At 44.4% G+C, this 22,896-nt stretch overlaps 1 protein-coding gene across 6 annotated transcripts in view; it reads left to right on the top strand.

The window, feature by feature from the left end:
• Positions 1 to 22,896, top strand: part of Tet3 (tet methylcytosine dioxygenase 3) — a 110,007-nt gene that overhangs the window by 37,046 nt on the left and 50,065 nt on the right. For all 6 annotated transcript variants that reach the window (XM_013514634.1, XM_013514633.1, XM_013514636.1 and 3 more), the window contains one exon: positions 20,329 to 22,597. In XM_013514634.1, the coding sequence (XP_013370088.1) occupies positions 20,329 to 22,597 (2,269 nt within the window). The remainder of the gene's footprint in view (positions 1 to 20,328; positions 22,598 to 22,896) is intronic.

The raw sequence follows: 22,896 nt of genomic DNA, 5'->3' as shown, positions 1-22,896 counted from the left end.
CAAAACCTGTTCCTACCTCTACCTGCCCTGTCCATGTGTTGCCCTCTTTCGAAGAGCAGAGGCACCGACCACTGACCTGATAAGCTGAGGCATGCACCGGGAGGTTGAGACAGCTGTCCCGAGCCAGCCTTTTAAAGCCTGTTCGCCCAGCTTCTGAGCCACTTGGGTCTTTCTCCTTGTCTGCACTCACCTTCTCCCCAACAGGGCTTTGGGTGGGGGCTCAAAGGGTAGTTACAGGGACCAGTTGTGTTAAAATCCAGTCCCTAGTCAGAGCCTGGGAGTGGGACCTGGAAATCAGCACCTGTACCCAGCTTCCTAAGGGTGATTTCCATGCCTGCTAGAGTTTGAGAACCACTGGTCTGGGGGAAAAGGGCTCTGCTTCTTTGGGGCTCCCCAGAAAACAATCAGGACTGAAAAGATGTGTCTTTAACTGCTGTGATGGTTTATGAAAAGGCCAGGTGTTAGGCAAACACAAAAACAAGGGAGATTAAATGTAGAAGCTGTTAATTTCCATTGAACTTTTTTTCCTGTAGCCTGGGCTGGCCTTGAACTTGCAGCAGTCTTGCCTCAGCCTCCTGGTGCTGGGGTGACAGGCGTTTACCACCACACTGGGCTATATCCAATAAAACTTTTGCTGTTGTCTACTACAAATTTTGTAAATTGCAGAAAAATCAGAGAATTTAGCTAAGTAGACAGAAACCTGTCAAAGTCTTTAATTTTTCACTTAGAACTCCTGTTAATATTTTGGTCTCTCTATAATGGGGTTTTTTCATTTTGATGTTTTTATTTTTTTACTCAACTTATAAAAATAATACGTTTATTATAAAAACATTTTCTAATTGGGATAGAAATGGTGTAAAAGGTCTTGATTTACAAATCTTTTATTGCTATCCTTAGTTATGATCTGCATTTTTTCTTTGTGAATATATGTTGATTTTCTTTGTCTATTTTTCTTTTATGTGCATTTTCTTACGAATTCATGAGAGTTTCATTTATTAGTGGTTTTAGCTATCATATTTAGGCAAATATTACAAATTTTTTCTAATTTTTCAGTATTTGGTTATATTTTGCAGAACTTTTAAAATATGGTCAGATTATCAAATCTAGCTTCAGCAGTTAATCAGCTGATTTTTCCCTTTCAGTTTGCCACATAGAACATAGATTAGGTATCATGTTAGCAAATTTGAAGAGGAATTGGTGAAGGGAAGCTGGGCAAATATGAGCCAGATGTGTTGTCTGCACATTTTATTTACCCAAATAACCTGGAGAACTTGAGCGCATTTTCTAGTTCAGTTCTGGGGTGGGGCCTGAGCTTTTGTTTCTCACCTGTTCGGAGGGCATGCTGCTGACAGTTTTTTTGTTTGTGTATTTGTTTGTGAGTAGTAAGGGGCCAGAAGTGTCCAAACTTGACTGATTATCATAGCTGCCTGCTGAGCATTTTGGAACTCGGTTTTCTGAGCATTCTGGAGATGTCAGGCTGTGGACCTGAGTCTCAGGTTGTGTGGTGAGAGATGTAGACACAATGGGTGGGTCCCTCTGAGCCAGTGGGCTCCTTGTCTTATACATATGATAGAGGCCATAGTGCTTACTTACCTCAAGGGGCCTGGGAGAACTAACGAATAAAAGAGGTCCACTCAACTATTGGGCCTGGGGCTAGTTCTCAGACAGATATCTTTTCCGGTGACTTATATTTTGAACATTTCTATCTCTTTTTAAACTTTCCCAAAAGTAGTCTATTCATATTTTCAAAGTTTTTGTGAAGTATTTCATTCACTGAAAGTGGTTGTATTTCTTTTAACATTTCTAATATTTGTGGGGCTTTTTCCAATTTTTATTTATTTCTATGACAGTAGGGATAGAACTCAGGGCCTTCACACTGAGCTATATCTCCAGCCTTTTTTTTAAAAATGTGGTTAATTTTCTACGTTGCCTGGGCTGGGCTTCAATTTGTGATCTTTCCGCCCAGTCTCCCAGAATGGTGGGATTACAGGTGTCCACTACCATCCCCAGTTTGCTTTTCTTTTCTTTTTTTTTTTAAATAGTCCTGTCAGAGGTTTATTTTATTGGTCTTTTGGAGAGCCATCTCTTGGATCCATTTATAAGTACTACTACATTTTGTTTTGTAATTGACTGTCTTTGTCTTCAAATGATTCATTTTTTCCTCCATTTCTTTTTAGTTCCTTATATTGAAACTTTAGCTTCCTCTTTATTTAGCGAAAGAGTTTATGAAATTATGTTTTTCTGTTAATAAGTATTGTTCTCATTGATACTAATTTATCTCTAGTTGTGAATCTGATCCCCCCTCCCCTGCCCCATCCCTAGAGTTACTTGTATATAGGAGACCAGTTTAAGATTTCCAGATGTCTTATTGCCTCCATGAGAGTAGGATGAGGCTTACTTTTCCCAGACACTGTTCCTTGGCACTGTGAGTCTATGCTCCATGCGGGCCTGTTTGTCGGTGACTAGAACATGTGTGTGCTTGTGCATGAGCTGCTGGAGCTTCAGGTTAGGGCTCTGGGGAACACATGAAATGGAGAATCACTATCTTGTGAATGCAGAGGGGAAGGAGTGATTGGAGGAGGGGGAGAGTCCCTGTTCCCAGGCTTCTCCTGGTGTCACTGCTGGCACTGTCCAGGTCCCTTTTGTATGTACCCTGTCCTCTAAGTGCAGCGGGGAATAGTGTTCCTGAGTGTGGGATAAGCAGGGACTTTAGAGAACCTGCCTTTGGAGCCTTCCTGCTGCTACTGACAGCATCTGACAGGGACCACTCGCTTCATCCTGTTTCCTCACCCTCTGTAAAATATGGGACTCCGCCTTTTCACAGAAACTGGAAGACTTTTAGAGAATGTCCAGTAAAATTACTCTTTCAAAAAAGCATTTATTTTGGCATAAAGTCAGAATTTCAGAAAAGTTACAGGAATAGTACAAAGAATTCTTTTCACCCAGATTCCCAAATGTTAACATTTTACTACATTTGCCTTGTTTTTAAATCTTTCTGGGATAAATAAATTTATATTTATATATACATATTTTTTGCTGGTGGGGCTGGAGATTGAAATGTGCATACTAAGTGTGTGCCTCTACCACTACACCGTCTAGCCTTTTCTGTAATTTTTATGAGTCATTTGACAGTAAGTTAGGAAGCCTGATGCCCTTTACTTTTAAACATTTTAATGTGTTGATTTTTCTGAAATCACATCAATAACCACAGAGCAGTGATCAAAATCAGGATAGGGCATTGTTCATGTGGATATAAGTATAATTAACAAATCTTCAGACATACTTTCATGCAGATTTTACCAATTGTCACAACTTCTCTTGTGGGAGAAAACTCTCTAGATTATCTACTGTATTCATAGGTGTGGTTCTTTGGTTTTCTGTCTTTTTAAAGACTCTTGATTTGTAGCAGATTATCATTTTTTTCCTGACACAATACTTTCAAGGACTTTTTAAAATAAGCTGATGAGGAATTTGGTCCCCAAATAGGTAAAATGACTTTCCTAAAGCGTATAACAAGACAGTCTTAGAGAAGCTGGCGTAGGTATGTAGTCTCCGCTAGGGCTGACCCCTGGGCATCCACTTAGCTCCCAAGTCTGTATCAGCTCATTCACAGGCAGAGAGGTGTGTCAGGGCCAGCTCTCCAGGCATCTGCCTTCTATGGTTGCACCTTTTTCCCCTCTGTCTTTGCAAGGTCCAGCATAGTCCCCACCCACCGCTTTTCTGGCCGGTTTGGTGCTGGCCTTAGATCAAGGCCATAGCTAGAGAGAGGAGTTTAAAACTGGACTATCCACTGCCTCTCCCTGAGAACAGTTCAGGGGAAGGAGGGTGGGGAACAGCTGTTGCTTTCTGAAGAGTAACACCCTCAAGCTACACAACTACCCCCACCACAGCTTTGGGGTCTTTGACTGGGGTTGTTTATTTGCAGCCAGAGGTAAGGGCTTCAGATGTTCCAGCTGAACTATGTCCTGAGGCAGGGCTAGAACAAAGAGGTCACCCGCTCACCTGCTCTGGACTCCTCGAGCAACACCAGTGGTAGTAAGAGTGGCCATTTACATTACCAGGGGGGTTGCTTAACAAATAATTGACTGTTAGGTTATCTTAGAGTACTAGACCTCTCCTAGTATTGTGGGTGTTAAAGACATGAATTGTTGTTTTCAACAGATGATTTGCATTCAGCTGTTAAAGGGCAAGTTTATTGCTTAATACGCATTCTTGCCGGGCCACCCCTGCACCCCAGGGGGTTCTGCCTGCAGAGCCTGGCGGTGGGGTGTGGAGGTACTGTCTTTGTCTTTAATGGAAGAAGAATCACCTGGGATAGGACTCCCGTTTTCACTGTTATCGATGACTTAATGGGGGAAATTAAGGAGAACCTTGTGAAGAAGGCAAAAGACAAGCTTTCCCTGCTGCTCCAGTTTCCGCTTTGTCGTTTTCCTTCTGCGTCTGTTTAGAGTGAGCTCACCAGCTCATCCCTTCCCTCCTTGAGCAGGTATTCAGCTTCTGCATTTGCCTTAGAGATTTTCTCTAAAGGTTTTTCAAATCACATTTTTATTGAGATTTAAGTCATTAATAATTCACCCATTTAAAGTGTACAGTGCAGTGATTTTCAGTATATTCAGTTGTATAAGCAAGACTACTATTTCATACAATTTACATCACCCCCAAAAGAAACCTTACTTCAAGTAGCATTCACCTCGCTTTGGTTCCCCCAACCCTTTACCCGCTGGCAACCACTAATGAACTTTTCCTACGTATTTTCCTAATCTGGACTTTTCATATATGGAACTGTATAATATGTTGCTTTTTGTGTCTGATTTATTTCACTTACTGTGGTATTTTCAAGGTCCATCCCTGTTGTAGCATGTGTCAATACTATATTCCTTTTAATACTTAATATTTTATTATATAAATAGAAAAAAATTTGTGTATCCATCAGTTGATGGGCAATTGGGTTACTTGCACTTTTTGGTTATGTGAATAATGCTGGCAGGAATGTTCACATACTAGTTTTTTGTGAACATGGCTGTTTTTAAAACTGGTTTGTCTTTTTACTATTGAATTATGTTTTCTATGCAGACAGGAGTCCCTTATCGGTTATATGGTTTACAAATATTTTTTCCCAGATACAGGGTTTTTTGTTCTCTCCTTTCTTGATGGTGTCCTTTGGAGTGCAAGTTTTTAATTTTGATGAAGTATGGTTTATCTTTTGTTCTGCTGGCTTCACACTAACAAACCATCATCTAATCGAAGGTAATGAAGATATATGTTCCTGTCTTTTTAAGAGTTTCATAGTTTTACTGCTTACATTGAGGTCTTAGATCCATTTTGAGTAAATTTTTGTGTGTGGTGAAGCAGGTATCCAAATTCATTCTGTTGCATGTTGCTCTAGTTTTCTAAGTACCATTTGCCAGAAAGTGTGTTCTTTTCTCATGGAGTGTATTTATGCATTATCAAGGTTTTTGAGATAGTTATACTAAATAAGATAGCTAGACTGATTACTAGAACTTTCTGTTGTTTATATTAATTAGCTAATATTAATATTTAAATGATGCATAGCTATACTCTTCAGAATTTATGGTAAGGTATCAGGTTTTTCATTTTTAACTAACATGTAATTGTACATGCCCATGGGGCAGAGTATGACATTTCAGTACATGTGCAAAGTGTATAATAATAACCAGGGCAATTGTTAGGCTAGCCGGCACCAGAGAGTTATCTTTTTGGGGAGATAGGGATTGAACCCAGGCTTTCACACTAAGCTACATTGCCACTGCCTCTTTTGTATTTTTATTTTGCAACAGAGGTTGCTAAGTTGCTGAGTTGCACATGTTGGGCCCAAATTTATAATACTCTTGCCTCACCCTCCCATAGTGCTGGAATTATACATCTGCACCATCATTCCTAGCTAATATTTGTTATTTCTTTATGTTGGGAGAATTTACAGTCCTCTCTATTAGCTATTTTGAAATGTACAATTAGTAGTTGTTAACCATAGTTACCTTATTATGTTATAGAACATTAGAAATTACTCCTGTTCAGCTGCACTTTTAGACTCATTAACCATCTTCTCCAGTTTTTAAAATTTAAAATCTATCATGAGACTGATCATTTTGTAAAATACAGTAAAAATGAATTACTAGAAAAATGCTCATGTGCTTAGATGCCATGGCAATGTCAAATTGTGATATAAGTTCTAAACCTAACACTTATCTCAGCTTTTATACTTAGCATATGGTAGGCTGACAGAGATTGCAGAGCGGCACTGGTCCTTGGAATCTGGGAGGATTGGCCAAGACTCTGCTGGCCCTGCCCAGTCAGCTTATCCCCTACTGGCTTGTCTTTGACCAGTGTTTCTTAAACAGTGGCCTTGGGGGTCTCATTACTGTTGCTGGGGGCCCTGGAATAGCAGATGCGGGTGCTGCGATTATTTTCCTACAATCCCGGAAGGGCAGGTGTCCTCAGGACTTTCTAGAGATGTGCCTTCAAAATTGCCACCCAGGTAGCATGAAACCTTTGTGTTAATCTGAGTAAAACTCCTACTGTTATTATCAAGGTTGTCACCCTACAGCATTTAGGATGAGTAGAGTCTATCCGTTCAGGTTTGTCTTAGTGCCAAGACTTTATCCCTTTCCTTGAGAGAATCATAAGCCCAGACAGATGTCACAGGACCTAAGAAACCACACTGACAGTCACTGTGTGCCAGGAAAATGTAGCAAACCATGAGAGAACCTAGAGATTCAACCTCAGTCTCTCTGTGTGCTATGTACACCACAGGGAGAACATTGCCAGCTATTAAAGATGAAATTCTTGAAAATTAACAAAGGAGGACATTGCTTATGATATAATAAGGGAAGAAATTATCATATAAAAATCCACTGAACATATTCAGTGATTCTAGTTTTGTAAAACAAGTGCATATTACAAAGTTTAAAAAAAATGGTACCAATATAAACTGGTCTTCTCTGGACAGTGGGTGTCTTATACTGTTTTTACTTCTGTATTTTTAACTTTATAGTGAAAAGAGCCTCCTGTTCTCCTTTCTCTCTGAGGAGCATCTACTGAAACTTCTTTTTCTTCCTTAGCTTTCTGTTTTTAGGACCAGCCTTTCTTTATTCTCTTGGGTCATCCACCAGGGTTTTCCCTGGCTCTGTAATGAGTTTATAGTATGTCTTTGATATCCTATCAGTAACTACACAAAAGGCAACTTCACTTGGAGATAACTTCACAGTTAGTGTCAGTTTTCATTGCTTTTATTATATATTCAAAACCACAGAGTATGTGACATAGGCTTATGCTGCTGCAGATATTTTAGTGAAAGTGGTATGGTATAAGATTCTTAAAGGAATTTACTTTTCAGTGGAATTTAAAACTAATTTAAATATCTAACAAGTCCCTGTCCATGAAGCAAAGATTCTGCTCCCTTGTCATTATATGCCCAGTGCCAAAAATAATGCTGAATACATATATGAATGAAAAAGTAAACATAGATACTTTTTTCCTTAGTGCTTATAATTAAAGGTTTTGATATGTGTATAATGTCCCATTGAGCTGTAGCATAGTCTACCAAAACATTCCCCTCATATTTGAGTTTTCAGTTTTCCCTAATATGTAAGAGAGTTTTTTCAAATATAAATCTAGAAACTTAGATTCCTAGGAGCAGCAATATTAAATGGAAATGTCTTTATTACCCTCGATGTATGTGTTCATTTATTTGCTTATCTATCCATCTGTTTATTTTTACTGTTTGAACCAAAAGAGAAGGTTGAAGTTAAGAGTTAGAGGGCACCTTGGCCTGGGAGTTCTAGGCTCAGCAGATTGAATGTCAGTGTGCTGGGGTGAAAACAGAGGTGGGGTAGCCAGTCAGGGAACCTCCTACTGCTGAGGGTAGAGAGAAGCTCCTTGAGAGAATGAAGGAGAGAAGGTGAATGGAGGAGGACTAGGATCTAGCAGGGTCACAAAAACCCTGGGAGGGAGGCATGGCAGTGGCCTGGATCATGGGTGATCTGTCACAAGGCCAGAGGGACAGGACTCCCTGGGTGTTCCTTATCACCCCTGACCCTCAGGACAGAGAATGCATGAGGCAGACCAAGGCTCCTGTTCCTCTTTCCTCCCGTGTTACAAATGGGACTTTTTAGGTGAGCACAACCAAGACCCTAACTACTGATGTCTTTCAATTATCAGGGCTACCAGCAACAACTATGGATAATGTGGCTTTACAGTGAAATGAGTGCTCAGGGTGATTTTTCGAGGACTTCAGGTTTAGGATAAAGAGAATTGGTTCATAGTCCCTGATTTCCTGCTTCTGATGCAGGGTGGGGCAGGATAGAGTTCTCCAAATGAGAGACACGCTCCTTTCCCATTTCCTAGCCCAAGGTGTAAAGTTGGTCTTGTGGTTGATAAGTGGATGCCTCTTTGCCAAAAAATAATTTTCCTCCAGATTTTTGAGTTGTTGGCTAAAGATTTATTTATGTATTTATTTATTTTGGAATAAATTGAAGACCTCTTGAGTCCTTGTGAAAGGAACGAGCAGGGGGCACACTCACTTGATGGGTTCCAGGGAGAGGCTGAGACCAATTATAATTACTGAGCCCCTCCACAGATTTACTGAGTCCCTCTGCAGATGGAAGGACGGTATCTACCTCAGCATCCTGATGCTGGGCTTCAGCCTCTTCGATTTTTGAGCCTCAGAACTGGTTACCCTCTCTGCACCTTATTTGCTCATCTGCTAAGATGCAAGTAGAATTGTTAAAAGGGGCTTTTAAACCCAAAAGGGTGCTTGCTTAATCCATAGTTTGCAGCCAGAGCTCAAAACTTGCCCCTGCTATCTTCCTCCTCCTTCCTCTCCCTTGCCCCTTTGATACACCTGAACTGCCCTTGGGCTTTGAGGGATGTGGGGCCCTTCAGGGAAAGTGGTTGAGGCCTTTAGCCAAGGGCTGGCTGGCTGTCAGGGGACTGTGGTGCTACAGTGTTTGCTTTCTTGTTTCCTTAGCCTTTCCGACTTTGGGGGCAGGAGGTGTTGTGGGGGAGAACTGGGTGTGAGCAGCCGGGTGGGCGGGGCTGTGGGCCACCCACGCGCTGGGAGCCGCCGGCTTCTCTGGCTGAGCGAGGGACGTGCGCAGCGTGGCTGGACCCATGGCCCCAGCGGCCACCGGGCTGCGTGCACGCGCGCGTGTCAGGGGAGTCGCGGCTGGCGCTGAGGCTGGCGGAGGAGCCGCCTGCGCGTCATGACCTGGTTCTCGGGTGGTGGCGGCTTCGGAGGCAGCCGCTGCTGCATTTTGCCAGGCCTTAGATGTGGTCGGGCTCCATTTCCTCCCTGCTAGCCTCTGGCCGGGCTGCCAGCGGCTGCTTAAGGCAGGGGCTTCCGTCAGGAGAGCTGGATCCTGCTCCCTGGCCTCAGATCAAGAGGCTGGCAGGGACCCCGCAGAGCGGTGCTGCGCTGCTCTGTGCGCCTCGGCCCCCACCCGCCCTGCCACGGGTGCTTTGGGGCTGGGAGCTGGCGGTTCTGCAAGGACTTTCCTTTGGGATTCTGATGCTAGCGCAGCAAGTTGCAACGATCTTTAATGAGTAGGGAATTTCAGGCTCAGCACCCTCCTCCAACCAGACTGTTTCCCTTCCCGAGTGCTCCTCATCTTTTAGACATTTTCGCAATTTTCCTACTTTCTGCCTGTGTGTGAACTGTCCCCGTGCGTTGTAAAGCTAACAACTCTGCAGCAACAGAAATAGCAGGGAAAAAACTCACTCACAAATTCCTGCCCTGAAGTTCCCTTCTGGTCTTGTTCACGGGTGCGGGTGCGCACAGTTTGTACAAAGCTTCAGTTGGGTTGTAGATGCTGTGTTCTTTTTAAACCCTTATCCCTAAATGAAAATGAAATACAGTGAATTTTGGAGACTTTCGACAAGAACGTATACCCGTTCTCAGCTACTCAGAGGTAAGTATTGTGCACATTCTGTGTGTTTCCCGTGGTGCTTATGTGTGTGCATAGGTGCATATTGTTAATGGAACTGTTAAACTGAGCATTATTTTTAACCTTAGGGGGTTTCCCCTCCATGTCAAATAGTGTTCATTTCCCCCATTCTAAAAGCCCTCAACAAGTACATTCTTGGGTGTTTTTTTTTTTTTTTTCATTTAACATATTTCTCTGTATTTTTGTATGTCCCTGTTCTTTATAATTTTAAAGAATTGTATATCTACTAATAAAATACTGTACTATTTTTCTTATGTGTACATAAACATACTAGCTCTAGTGTTTTATATATTTTAAACAGTTAAAGCATAATAGTTTTTTAAAAACACAAGTAAACTCCCTACCCAAGTTAATGTGGCAACATCGTTAAAACCACCTGGATTATTTCTGCCAACGCTCCCATGTCTTCACCTCCAGGGATAACCATTACCTTGAGTATTGTGTTTGTCTTTCCTTTTCAAAATTTTCATGATGTATGCTTGTAGTCTTAATATATTTAATTTTGCTTGTTCATTGCAGCTTTTTAGAATAAGCAAAACATACATAATTTTTAAAAAACTCATTATAGTTTCTGAGATTCTTGTTCCTGTGAGTCATTCATTCTGACTGCTGTATAATATTCCACTGTCCATTCTGTGGTTGATGAGCACTTAGAATATTTCCATGCCTTGGTGTTCATGAGTAATAGTGCTGTGAATGTTTGTGTACATGTCTACTGATGCACTTGTACAAAGTTTCTCCAAGAGTCTGCAGGGCTGTAGGACACATGCATGTCCAACATTAAACAGAGTGCCATAAATTGCTCCAAAATAATTGTCCTGGTCGGTTTTTTTGGTTTTGGTTTTTGGTTTTGCCAGTGATGTATAAGGAAAAGTTACTGCTAAACACCTAGTGCTTAAGTAAAATACCTTCTCATAGTGCTTATAAATACCTGGTATTGTTAGGAGTGGTCCTTGGTACTGTCATTAATCTCTGATTTGCAGATGAAAAAATATACACACAAAAATTAACTAACTTGCCTAATCGTGTACAACTGTAAGGGATAGGGATGAGATTCAAGCTGAGTGTTCTTCCTCTTACATCCTGTATGATGAGTATGAAATGGTCTTATTTTGTATTTATTTGGTTACTAATGAAGTTGAGTATTTTTCATGTTTATTCCCAGTTTTCTTTTCATGAAGAAGTATAATACTTACAAAACAACTCAAAGGGCTGGGAATACAGCTCAGCAGCACAAGCACCTGCCTGGCAAGCACATGGTCCTGAGTTCGATTCATGGTACCCCCTAAAAAAAAAGCAGCTCCCTTATTGTTGAGATACTTGGATTGTTTGTAGTTCTTCCTTATTAATGCTTCAGGGAAAATCTTTGGCACAGTAGCTTTTTAATTTTTTCTGTATTTATTTTTAAATTTCCTGAAGTGAGATTGAGTTCTTAGTGATTAAAAGTGACTGTGTTCTTTTGAATTGCTGTGTGATCTTGGGAATATTAATTAATCTCTGTGTTTCATAACCTTTCTATGTGGCTCCTGTCTTTTGTTTTTTTGTGGGGGATTGAGACAGGGTCCAGGTATGTAGTCCAGGTTGGCCCCGAACTTGTTGTGAGCCTCCTGCCTCAGCCTCCTAACTGCTGAGATTACAGGCGTGTACCACCACACCTGGCTGTATGGTTCCTGTTTTGTAGGAGTTCATGATTATAAAATAAATGAATGTGGAATGATTAGCATAATAGGTGGTCATGATAGTGTTCCAACAGTGATGTAGACTTCCTGGTGCCTTCTCCTCTTTTCCTTTATTCTTGGAGTCACATTAATTGCTATTAGGTCAGAGAGCATGAATAGTCATAGTCCTGTACTTTTGCGGGCTGTGATGGCCTTAGGGGGTTAGACCCATTTTAGCACTTTCCTGAACGTCACCCTAGCCACTGAAAGAGCTGTTTTATCTATCTACTTTGTAATCAGAAAAAAATGCTAGATTTTTAAATGTTTTACTGATATATACACAATAGCTCTGAGAACCACTTCTTCCTCCACTTCGCATAAGAACCCCCTCTGCCAACACATGATAGTTTCAGGAAATTAGACGTGAGCCTCTTGGGTTTTCTGTGTGCAGAGAGAGCCAGTTAGGAGGTGGAGAATGTACATGTGGGACTGGGCTAGGCAGTGTACACACGTGCACACACATACCCTGCTCTTCTACAAAAACAGGAAGACATGCCATCCTCTGCCAGCGGTTCCTTAAAAGTCTCTCCACTCACAGATTGGTTTCATAAGTAAATCCCAGGAGGGTAGGATCCTCTTAAGAGATGAATAATTGATCAGCTCTAGACAGAACATGCCATAATACCCCCCATGTATGATCAGAGGGAGGAGGGCCATTCCTTTGGGGGTGGGGAAGAGGGATTTAGCTTCATGTGGAGGTGGATGCTGAACTATAGCACTGGAAAGTTCAAGCCCTCATACAGCTGCTGGTGGAACAAAGCTAGTGCTGTATGGGGTTGGGAAGTGCTAGGTGGGACTTATTGGCCAGCTGGCAGGGAAGCAGCCACCACTGTCCTGGAGATTCCACCACAGAGGATGAGGCACTGGCCTTGTAGAGTCTGACTGCAGACCTGCTCATTCTGGCTGGAAACACCTTCTTGGACACGTTTCTTCTCAGATGGTATGTTACTGTTGACAGTCAGCCCTCTGGACTCTGTTCTTCTAAGTTGACCTTTCATTGAGGCCCTAAGAACCTAGAGTCAACAAGGAATTTGCTGATAATATTGTTAATCTTTCTCCTACCTTTCTTTTCTTTTCTTTTTTTTTTTTCGTGGTGCTGGGGCTTGAACACAGAGCACTCACACGTACTGGGTAAACACTCTACTCCTGATTTATATCCATAGCCCTTTTTATTTTGAGACACTTGCTCAGGCTGGCCTCAACTTGCAATCCTCCTGCCTCAGGCTCCCAAGTAGGTGAGGTTATGAGTGTGTATCACTGTGTCCAGCTGTTTGCCTTTAATAGAGAATTACTGGACTGGTTTAAATGTGTCATTTCTGCATCCCTTCCTGTGTTGTTGATAGAATGAAGTGTTTGAGGGTGGAGTTCCATGCTTTCCTAGGGCAGGCTGCCACTGTTGAATCCCTGCAGTTGTCTGGGGACTAGTGGTGATTTGTGAGCCTAGAGATTTTGCTGTAGAGGAGGTAGCAGTGGGGCCTTGGCAGTCTTGATCAGGTAGGGTGCAGGGTTAGAGTCCAGCAGCTATCCTTGTAGCCCTGCAGGGAATGTGAAGTGTGATGAAGACAAAAACTCTGACTGCAAGTGGCAGTTCATATGTACATCTCAGCTGCTCATGAAGTAGAGGGTTAGGTCTTTTCTTGGATCTAAGGACATTTTCTCTGCCTCAGTAATGTTTTACTTCCTCTCAATCTTCCACTAATCTCTCCTGCAACGTGCACTACAGGGACACCTGAGTGCTGCTCCTGGAATATAAATATGCTCTGTGCTGTGTTCTTGCTGTGGTCATGCACACCTGCCTTGTCCTACTTCAGGATCAATATACTCTACAGAGCTTACCCATTCCAAGCCTTCCTGGCCTCATGATGATTCTGTGCTTTTACATATGGTATTCTTTCTCCTTTCCCTCTTTCAAAATACCCATCTTTCCAACCTGTCTCACAGGTAGCTTTGACATGAACTCTTTCTGAATACCTGTGTACCCAGATATGCACCTGTCTAGAGAGAACTAACACTCTTCCCGTGTCCCACAGGCACACCCCTGTGTGCAGTGCTTTCACAGCACTGATGTGCTTTAGGGCATTTGTTTTTAGACCTGTTTTCTCTTTCATCTTTATCTTCTTGAGGTTCTTGAAATAGAGTCTGGGTTTCTCATATAAGAGATAATAGGAATTAGGAAGATCAAGTGTTCTTGAAGGGGAAGAGAATCAAGAGATGGAGGGAGGTAGGAGATAGGTAGGAGGGAAGGAAGAGATAAGGGATCAAAAAAAGGAATTGGAATGTGTTATGCACATGTTCCAACTCCACATAGGAATGTAGACATTACATACCATAAACATGTACCCAAGAAAGGGAGATTATCAGGAGATGGGTGGAGGAGGGAGGGAAGGCAGGAAAAGGGGATGAAAAAAGGAATTAAGATGTGTCATGTACATGTACCAATTCCACACAAGGATTGTAAACATGATATACGACACACATGTACTAATAAACTTTAAAAAAAAAAAAGAAAAGAAGTAGGGTCCAGACTGTTGTTGGGTAATAAACTAGCCCAATATATAATGACTTAAAGCACCAACCATTTTATTGTGCTCTGGATTAAGAAGTCAGAAGTTTCATAGTATGAGTAGCTTGTCTGTATTGCTTGATGTTTAAGGTGTCAGCTGGTAAGGCTTAAGAGCTCCAAGTAACTTGATACCTGAGCTGGGACCCTTAAAGGGTTCCTCACCCGCATGTTTGGTAGATAGTGGCAGCTGTTGGTTGGGACCTCAGCTGGGAATGTTGGCTAGCTCCTATGCGTGGGCTGCTCGTGTGCCTGGGCTCTTTCACAGCATGGTTGCAGTGCATGAATGCCCCAAGAGAACCAGGTGGAAGTTGTATTGCCCTTTTCAATTTAGCCTTAAGAGTCATGTAGTGTCACTTCTACCATTGTCACAAGCCAACCGAGAATAATGGGAAGGAAACATAGACCCATCCCCTTTGTGGAAGAAGAGCCAAAGTAACAAAATAACAAGGGGGATTATTGTGGCCGTCTTTGGAAAACAATCTGGCACACATACTGGATATGAACACATGGCATGCTTAAAATCTGAAGGCCAAAGATGAGATGGAATATGAGAAGGAGTTATGAAGTTGGTGGCCAGGAATCTCAAGGAAGGGTGAGGTGTAAGCAACAAAGATTGTAGGGTGAAGAAAAGAATGTGTTTATGGGTATGGTAAGGGAGGATTTGGGGGTACATAGCCTTGCTTAAAGGAGCCACTATTGTGTGAGACAGTTGAAAAGTGTACCCACAAAAAAAAAAAAAGGCCTAGATTAGGAGGACAGGAGTATGAAGGGAGGAGATTGAATAGAAAGTACACATGGCGTTGTTTGGATCTTACAGTTGGGCACATTGGAGGAACATAGCCAAGGTTTGTGCTGGGAACATTGCCAAGTGCAAAAACAGGAAAGGAGCTATAGGAGATGAGCATTTAGTTTCATTTTAGACAAGCTGAGCCTTAGTGGGCTTCGTGACGCAAGAGCTGGAGCTTGCAGGAGGGCAGCTAGAAGTCCAGGAAAGAAGTATCCACTTAGGAGCATCCTCACAGCAGTGTTTGTTGGAGCCCAGAGGGAAATGAAAACTGAGAGGGAAGGTGTGGAGGATTTCAGAGTTGAAGAAGGTCTGAGCTGGGACTCTGAAAGGACCTCCATTCTCCTCTAGCATTGTCCTGCCACCCACCCTGCTGATGACTGCCAGACAATTAGTCCTTGGTTACCTTATCCACATCTGCATGAATAATACTACCTCCTGACTGATAGGGGACTGTGTTCATTGTATTTTTGAATTTCACTATATTAAGAAAATTCTCTCATTAAGTTAAGTTCTTCTGTCTACAGCTTTACCCACTTTCTAATTCCGCCCCAAGAGCCATTTAAGTCTAATTCTTATATGAGTTGTTTTTGTTGACAAATTATACTTGTATACATTTATGGGCTACCCTCTTACAGTTTTAAGCTGTCTGGCTTTCATTGTGCCCCTGAAGATGTGGCCCCAAAGGGAAGCCTGTGTTCCAGTGAGACTGTCTGGATAGAGCAGTGCTGTCACTGCCTGTGGTATGGGTCCTGTTTAGGTTATGTCATAAGTGTATGTGTTCAGCTATGGGACCCATTAGTAGAGAATGACATCATCTCAGAAGACTGTAACCTGCATTTAAAAAGAAAGAAGGAAAGAAGAAAATGTATTCGTCTAGTAAGGGGAAGTATTATTTTGTAAAATGTCATTTAGAAGTACTCAGTGGATCACAGTGTAAAATGTACTTCTTAATATGGATTGTAGTCAGAAAGTTTGAAAAAGTCACATCATATCATATTGGATGATATCAGTTAGTTGTCCATGTTTATCCCATCTAATTCCTGAAAATTTAAATGCCCACTGCCATTTTTAGGTGCTTTTCCTATCTTTAATTTGCATAGACATAGTTTGGGGTCTTAGTATGGGATCCAGTTTGCTCTGTTAATTTTTTCCCTTTCTAGCCTGTTGATCTTTTGGCATCTGGTCCAGCCTGTTTGACCTTGGAGCACCTGCTGCTGTCACTCAACATAGTTTTCTCACTATTTTTAACACCTGCCTATTTAAGTATTCCTTCTCTGTAAATATGTTGAACAGGACAGTTGTGAGAACAAAGCCCTGTGGTAGATCACTAATTTTCCCCTCAGGATTTGCCACACCTCTTCTGTTTTTTGAGCATGGTCACCTACCAGGGGGGCAGCCAGCCCTAACAGCCTGTAATTCTCTGGAGCTGACCTCAGAGGGGTCATAGCAGACCTTGTGAAACTTAAACATCTGCAGACTGAGTTGCAAACTGAAAATCCTGCAAGGGTTTGGCAGGTAACACAAGTGAATGATGTGATAATTAATTTAGGCAATTAATAAGTGATCTCTGACCCCTGGACTTGGTTTCAAGAGGACAATGTGGAGTGGAGCAACTGGGGAATGAACTAGGAAAGTTATGTTCTGGGTAAGTGGTAAGTGGTAACTGCACTGTTACAGACAAATTTGCCAGATAGAAATGGGGACCTTCAGGAATACCAAGGTTTCATAGGCAGTTTTATTTTTGAATGTTGGGAAATCAGGCATTAACACTGTACAGGACAAACAAAACAGATCTGTGTGCAGGGCATGGTGGCGCATGCCTGTAATCCCAGCACTCGGGAGGCTGAGGCAGGAGGATCATTTCGAGTTAAGACCAGCCAGGGCTACAGAGTGAGCTCAAGGCCAGCCTGAACTACATAGTGAAACCCTGTCTCAAAAAGACAAAAAACAAAACAAAACAAAAACAAAAACAAACCCAAAAACAGATCTGTGGCAGATTTGGCCTGTACCTGTCAGCTAGGGTGTCTCTGTATCTACTTGACCACATGGCGCAAATCAGTGAGATTGGTTGATGTTGACAGGTTGATGGTCAGCCTGACTTCATGTGGTTCCTCTGTTTATTCTTTCAGGAATCCTAACTGGGGCTGTTCTTAAACTCGGTAGACCAACAGTTGGGGCTGGCTCTTGCCCTCTTTCCATTAGCACCTTCTCCTGCTGGCCAGTTTGCTTCATGATCACTGACAGGTGTTGAGAAACGTATCAGTAGGATCCCTTGGCTGGGAAACTGGATTCTAGCGTTTCTTAAAATCTCCCAACCAGGCTGGTTTCACTTCCTTCCCCTTATAGCAATATCTGCTTTTCCCTCCTCTATTTATTTCAAAAAGCATTTTTCTTTCCAGAGAACCCAGAGGCACAAAGCTAGCCTAGTCCTTCCTCGTTCTTATTCACACACCAGAAATAACTTTTAAAATCCCTTTTAGTTGTCCTGACCATTTTGGGGAAGTCTCAGCTCAGGGAGCATTAGTCTTTCTGACACTGTTTTTGTAAATCCATGCTACTCTCATGTTTCATCTTGATTCTGCATGCTTCTTCTGTCTTTTGTACATAAGCATGTAAATTTTGAGCACTTCAGATTTGGTAGTCTTCATTAGACACTTTAGTGTATGCTTTTAAGAAGAGAATGTGGGGTCATCATCTGTATTCTTAGGTGTCTAGAAGGTCATCTTCCACCAGGGTTAGGGAGAGGCTGGACGATTCTGTGGCCAACAGGGAACAAGAGGCCTTTCAGTGTCCTAGAAGCATGTTACTGCCCTAGCTATGGGCAGGAGGCACAGAAGTCATTATGATTTGGACATTACTTTGCAGGAACTAGTACCTGGTGGGGGAGGTAGCCACTTGAACATGAAATAGTCGTGGCATGTGCTATAGGTGCCATGGGAACCTGACGGGGCGGGGGGGATCCATGGTGTACAAGGTGCCATGAGAATCCAGGAGAAAGAACCATAGATAACTTTGCCAGTTGGGTAGGCGGAGGTGACACTAAGCTGGAGCTTAAAGGATAAGCCGGAGTGACCCCTCTAACAGGCTGGGAAGGCTGGTAACTGCATATGCAAAGTTTGGTGATGTTGGAGAACATAGCCTGCTAGGTAAACAGGGGTCTTTTGTGGCTAGAACAGGAGCAGTGATGAGGATAAAGCAGGACCTGTTGGCTGAGCCCTCACTTCTCACAGAGCTGATCCTACTACTTTGGGAGCCCATGATGGCCATGTCTGACAGTTCTGGGGCTAGCATCATTTTAGCCTCTGTTTAAAGTACTTTGTATTCTATTAGAGGAACTAGCTTCTTTTTACCCAAAATGTTTATATTTTTGTTTCATTTGCTTTGTCATTTTCTCTATATATGTGTATTTTTTTCAGAACTATTTGAAATGAGGTTGGAACTGTTATGTCCTTTCGCCCTTGAACTCTTCAGTGTGTGTGTCTTAAGAGCAGGAACATTCTCTTATATAACTATAATCTAATAACCCAAGTCCAGATTGAGATGGACACAGTAAACTGGGCGTGGTGGCACACACCTGTCACCCCAGCATTCACGAGGCTGAGGCAGGAGGGTTGCTGTGAGTTTGAGGCCAGCCTGGACTACACAGTGAGTCCAGGCCAACCTGAACTACATAGCAAAACCCTGTCCCAAAAAAAGACAAAAAAAAAAAAAAAGATGAACACAGTAGTATCTTGTCCATATTCAAATTTCACGAATTGTCCCAATAATATACTTTATTGCTGTTTTTCCCCTAGTGCAAGATTTAATCTATGAGCATACATTTTTGTCTCATGTAAGATAGAAGAGCTTTTGAGAATATTTTGGGGTTGTTGGTTTTTTTTGTCTTTTTGAGATAGGGTCTCACTATGCAGTTAAGGCTGGCCTTGAGCTCACTTTGTAGCCCAGGCTAGTCTTGAACTTCAAATGATCCTCCTGCTTCAGCCTCCCAAGTGCTGCGATTACAGGTGTGCGCCACCACACCTGTCAAAATACTGAGGCTGAATTGAGAATATTTGGGGTACTTTCTTAGAATACCCTGCAATTTGGATTTATATGACATTTCCTCATGAATAAATTCAAGTCCTTAGTGTATCGTATTAAGAAGCATATGATGTTGTTTTGTCCCAATACTGGTGATAACTTTGACCATTTGTTTAAGGAGGTGTCCACTAGATTTTTCCACTTTGCATATGCAAAGTTTGGTGATGTTGGAGAACATAGCCTGCTAGGTAAACAGGGGTCTTTTGTGGCTAGAACAGGAGATATACTTATTATTATAATTAAGTAATCTTCAGGAGATGCTTTGAGACTGTGTATATATCCTGTATCTTGTCAGACTTCCATCTAGTACTTGCAGCATCTACTGGGACTTTTGAAACCTACCATTGCTTCTGTGTTCTGTCTTGGAAGAGCTTTCCTTTCTGGAAGGATGAGTTTTGCAAATTCAGTTTCACATCTTTGCTTTAGCCTTACTGGGCCAGGCCCTTCTGGCCTCCTTCCTGTCATACCTTCCCTTTTGTGTGCTTCTGTAGGTAACGTGTGTGATGGTGCTTCCTGGGCTTGGGGAAAGGTCTAAATCTTTTCACCAGCAGCAGTTTACTTGTCATCAGCATGATCGGCTCAGCATGAGGCTGACCACGCACTGTGTCGGGTCATCACTGGTTCCCTCAGGCCTAGGGCTGTGTGGGGGAGTGTGATCTGTCACCACCTCTCTGAGCTCACTCAGCCTGGACTTAAGAGAGACAGTAATGTGGAGAGAAGGGAACTGTAGATTCCTTGCCAGTAGGAAGCTGTGAACCATGTTCCAGGTTGAGTTTGTGAAAGCAGCTTTCCTGACACCTGCACACACAGATTTCCCACTTACAGCACATGGTTATGTGCTGGGCTTCGTTAGAAAACCAGGATAAACAGTTCTAGTGTGACTTTGGTCACTGTGAATTCACAGTAAATTAAGAAACCACCCCCCCACCCCCCACTTTTTGGTGTCCTTGGCTTTGATGGAGCTCTGTCAGTGTGATTGATCTGCAGCTTTTAAGGCCTGGGCAACACTGAGAACTCCGTATTAGGATGTCTTACAGTTCTTCCTTCCATTTTTGCTGGTGAAGCTAGCTAAGGAACAGAGACATAGGAAGATGAACTGAGGCTCAAAAAGAGGATTTGCAAGAAAAGCAGGGTTTAGAGTGGTGTGAAGCAAAGAGATGCTTTTCGAATAATGTGGTTCATTTTTCCCCCTTTATTTCCTCTCCCCTCTCTCTCCAGACAGGCTCAGAGCTCAGCCCAGTTGATGGACCTGTTCCAGGTCAGATGGACTCAGGGCCAGTGTACCATGGGAACTCACGGCAGCTAAGCACCTCAGGGGCGCCGGTCAATGGTGCTAGAGAGCCCGCTGGACCCAGTCTGCTGGGGACTGCAGGTCCTTGGCGGGTAGACCAGAAGCCCGACTGGGACGCTGCCCCAGGCCCAGCTCACACTGCTCGCCTGGAAGATGCTCACGATCTGGTGGCCTTTTCGGCTGTGGCCGAAGCTGTGTCCTCTTATGGGGCCCTTAGCACCCGGCTCTATGAAACCTTCAACCGTGAGATGAGTCGTGAAGCTGGAAATAACAGCAGGGGCCCCCGGCCAGGGCCTGAGAGCTGCTCTGCTGGCAGTGAAGACCTTGACACGCTGCAGACGGCCCTGGCTCTTGCACGGCATGGCATGAAACCACCCAACTGCAACTGCGATGGCCCAGAATGCCCTGACTACCTCGAGTGGCTGGAGGGGAAGATCAAGTCTGTGGTTATGGAAGGAGCGCAGGAGCGGCCCAGGGTCCCAGGGACTCTGCCCCCTGGTGAAGCTGGCCTCCCAGCACCAAGCACCAGGCCACTTCTTAGCTCTGAGGTCCCCCAGATACCTCCCCTGGAGGGCCTGCCCCTGTCCCAAAGTGCCCTGAGCATCGCCAAGGAAAAGAACATCAGCCTGCAGACTGCTATTGCCATCGAGGCCCTCACACAGCTCTCCTCCACCCTGCCCCAGCCTTCTCATTCCACCTCCCAGGCTCCATGCCCTCTCCCTGAGGCCTTGTCCCCTCCTGCCCCTTTCAAGTCTCCCCAGTCCTACCTCCGGGCTCCTTCGTGGCCTGTGGTTCCCTCTGAGGAGCACCTGTCTTTTCCTCCTGATAGCCCTGCCTTCCCTCCAGCACCTCCTAGAACTGAGTTTCCTGAAGCCTGGGGCACTGACACCCCACCAGCGACACCTCGGAACTCCTGGCCGGTGCCCCGCCCAAGCCCCGACCCCATGGCTGAACTGGAGCAGTTATTGGGCAGTGCCAGTGATTACATCCAGTCAGTATTTAAGAGGCCTGAGGCCCTGCCCAGCAAGCCCAAGGTTAAGGTTGAGGCACCCTCTTCTTCCCCAGCCCTGTCCTCATCCCCCATTCTCCAGAGGGAGGCTCCAACACCATGCTCGGAGCCTGACACCCACCAGAAGGCCCAGACCGCCCTGCAGCAGCACCTCCACCATAAGCGTAGTCTCTTCCTAGAACAGACGCACGATGCCTCCTGTCCTCCTCCTGGAGAGCCTCCTGCTTCCAGCTGGTGGGCCCCACCAAGCTCACCTGCTCCACGGCCTCCAGACAGACCACCCAAGGAGAAGAAGAAGAAGCCCCTCACACCAGCTGGAGGTCTTGTGGGAACAGACAAAGCTGCCCCTGGGATCAAGCCCAGTGTCCGAAAACCCATTCAGATCAAGAAGTCCAGACCACGGGAAGCGCAACCCCTCTTCTTGCCTGTCCGACAGATCATCCTGGAAGGGTTGAGGCCCCCAGCCTCTGAGGAAGTGCAGGCACACGCACCTGCCCCTTTCTCAGCCCCTCTCTCAGCCCCTCTCTCAGCCCCTCTCTCAACCCCTCTCTCCACGCCTCTCTCTACGCCTGTCTCTGCCCCTGCCCTTGCCCCGGCGGCCCCTGTCCCTCTCCCTGCCTCGGCCCCTGTCCCTCTCCCTGCCTCACAGGGCTCTGCTGTCCCCTTGCCCACAGAACCTTCTCTTGCGCTATTTGCACCTAGTCCCTCCGGGGACAGCCTGCTGCCCCCTACTCAGGAAATGAGGTCCCCCAGCCCTATGGCCACTCTGCAGCCAGGCTCTGCTGGCCCCCTTCCCCCTGCTGATGACAAGCTGGAAGAGCTCATCCGGCAGTTTGAGGCTGAATTTGGGGATAGCTTTGGGCTTCCTGGCCCCCCCTCTGTGCCCATTCAGGATCCCGAGAACCAGCCAACATGTCTCCCAGCCCCCGAGAGCCCTTTTGCTACCCGTTCCCCCAAGCAAATCAAGATTGAGTCTTCAGGAGCTGTGACTGTACTGTCAACCACCTGCTTCCATTCAGAAGAAGGAGGCCAGGAGGCCACACCCACCAAGGCTGAGAATCCGCTCACACCCACCCTTAGTGGCTTCTTGGAGTCACCTCTCAAGTACCTAGACACACCCACCAAAAGCCTGCTGGACACACCTGCCAAGAGGGCCCAGGCTGAGTTTCCCACTTGTGATTGTGTTGGTAAGTTACAGGGTATGGGGAAGGGCAAAGAGCTGCACCTGGTGGACTTGGAATCTAGGCTCTGTCTTTCATGCGACAAACATTCACTGTGTGCTGACCCCCACACAGGGTCCTGGGAACCCAGAAATGAGCTGAGAGGGAGGCTCGTGGAAAAGACACTGATAGAAGCCGATCATGATGCACCGTGTTGAGTGCTGTAGCAGTGGAGATGGGGACGGGTGCTGTCGGGTACAGGTCTAGCTGAAGGCATCATGGAGGCTTTCCTGTAGGAAGTGGCACCTGTGCTGAGCTGTGCAGGG

This window comes from Chinchilla lanigera, unplaced genomic scaffold (genome assembly GCF_000276665.1).
Source record: "Chinchilla lanigera isolate Chin_1 unplaced genomic scaffold, ChiLan1.0 scaffold00023, whole genome shotgun sequence".
Classification (NCBI taxonomy): domain Eukaryota; kingdom Metazoa; phylum Chordata; class Mammalia; order Rodentia; family Chinchillidae; genus Chinchilla; species Chinchilla lanigera.
Note: the sequence above shows the minus strand (reverse complement) of the source record. Positions and strands in the feature narration are given on the sequence as shown.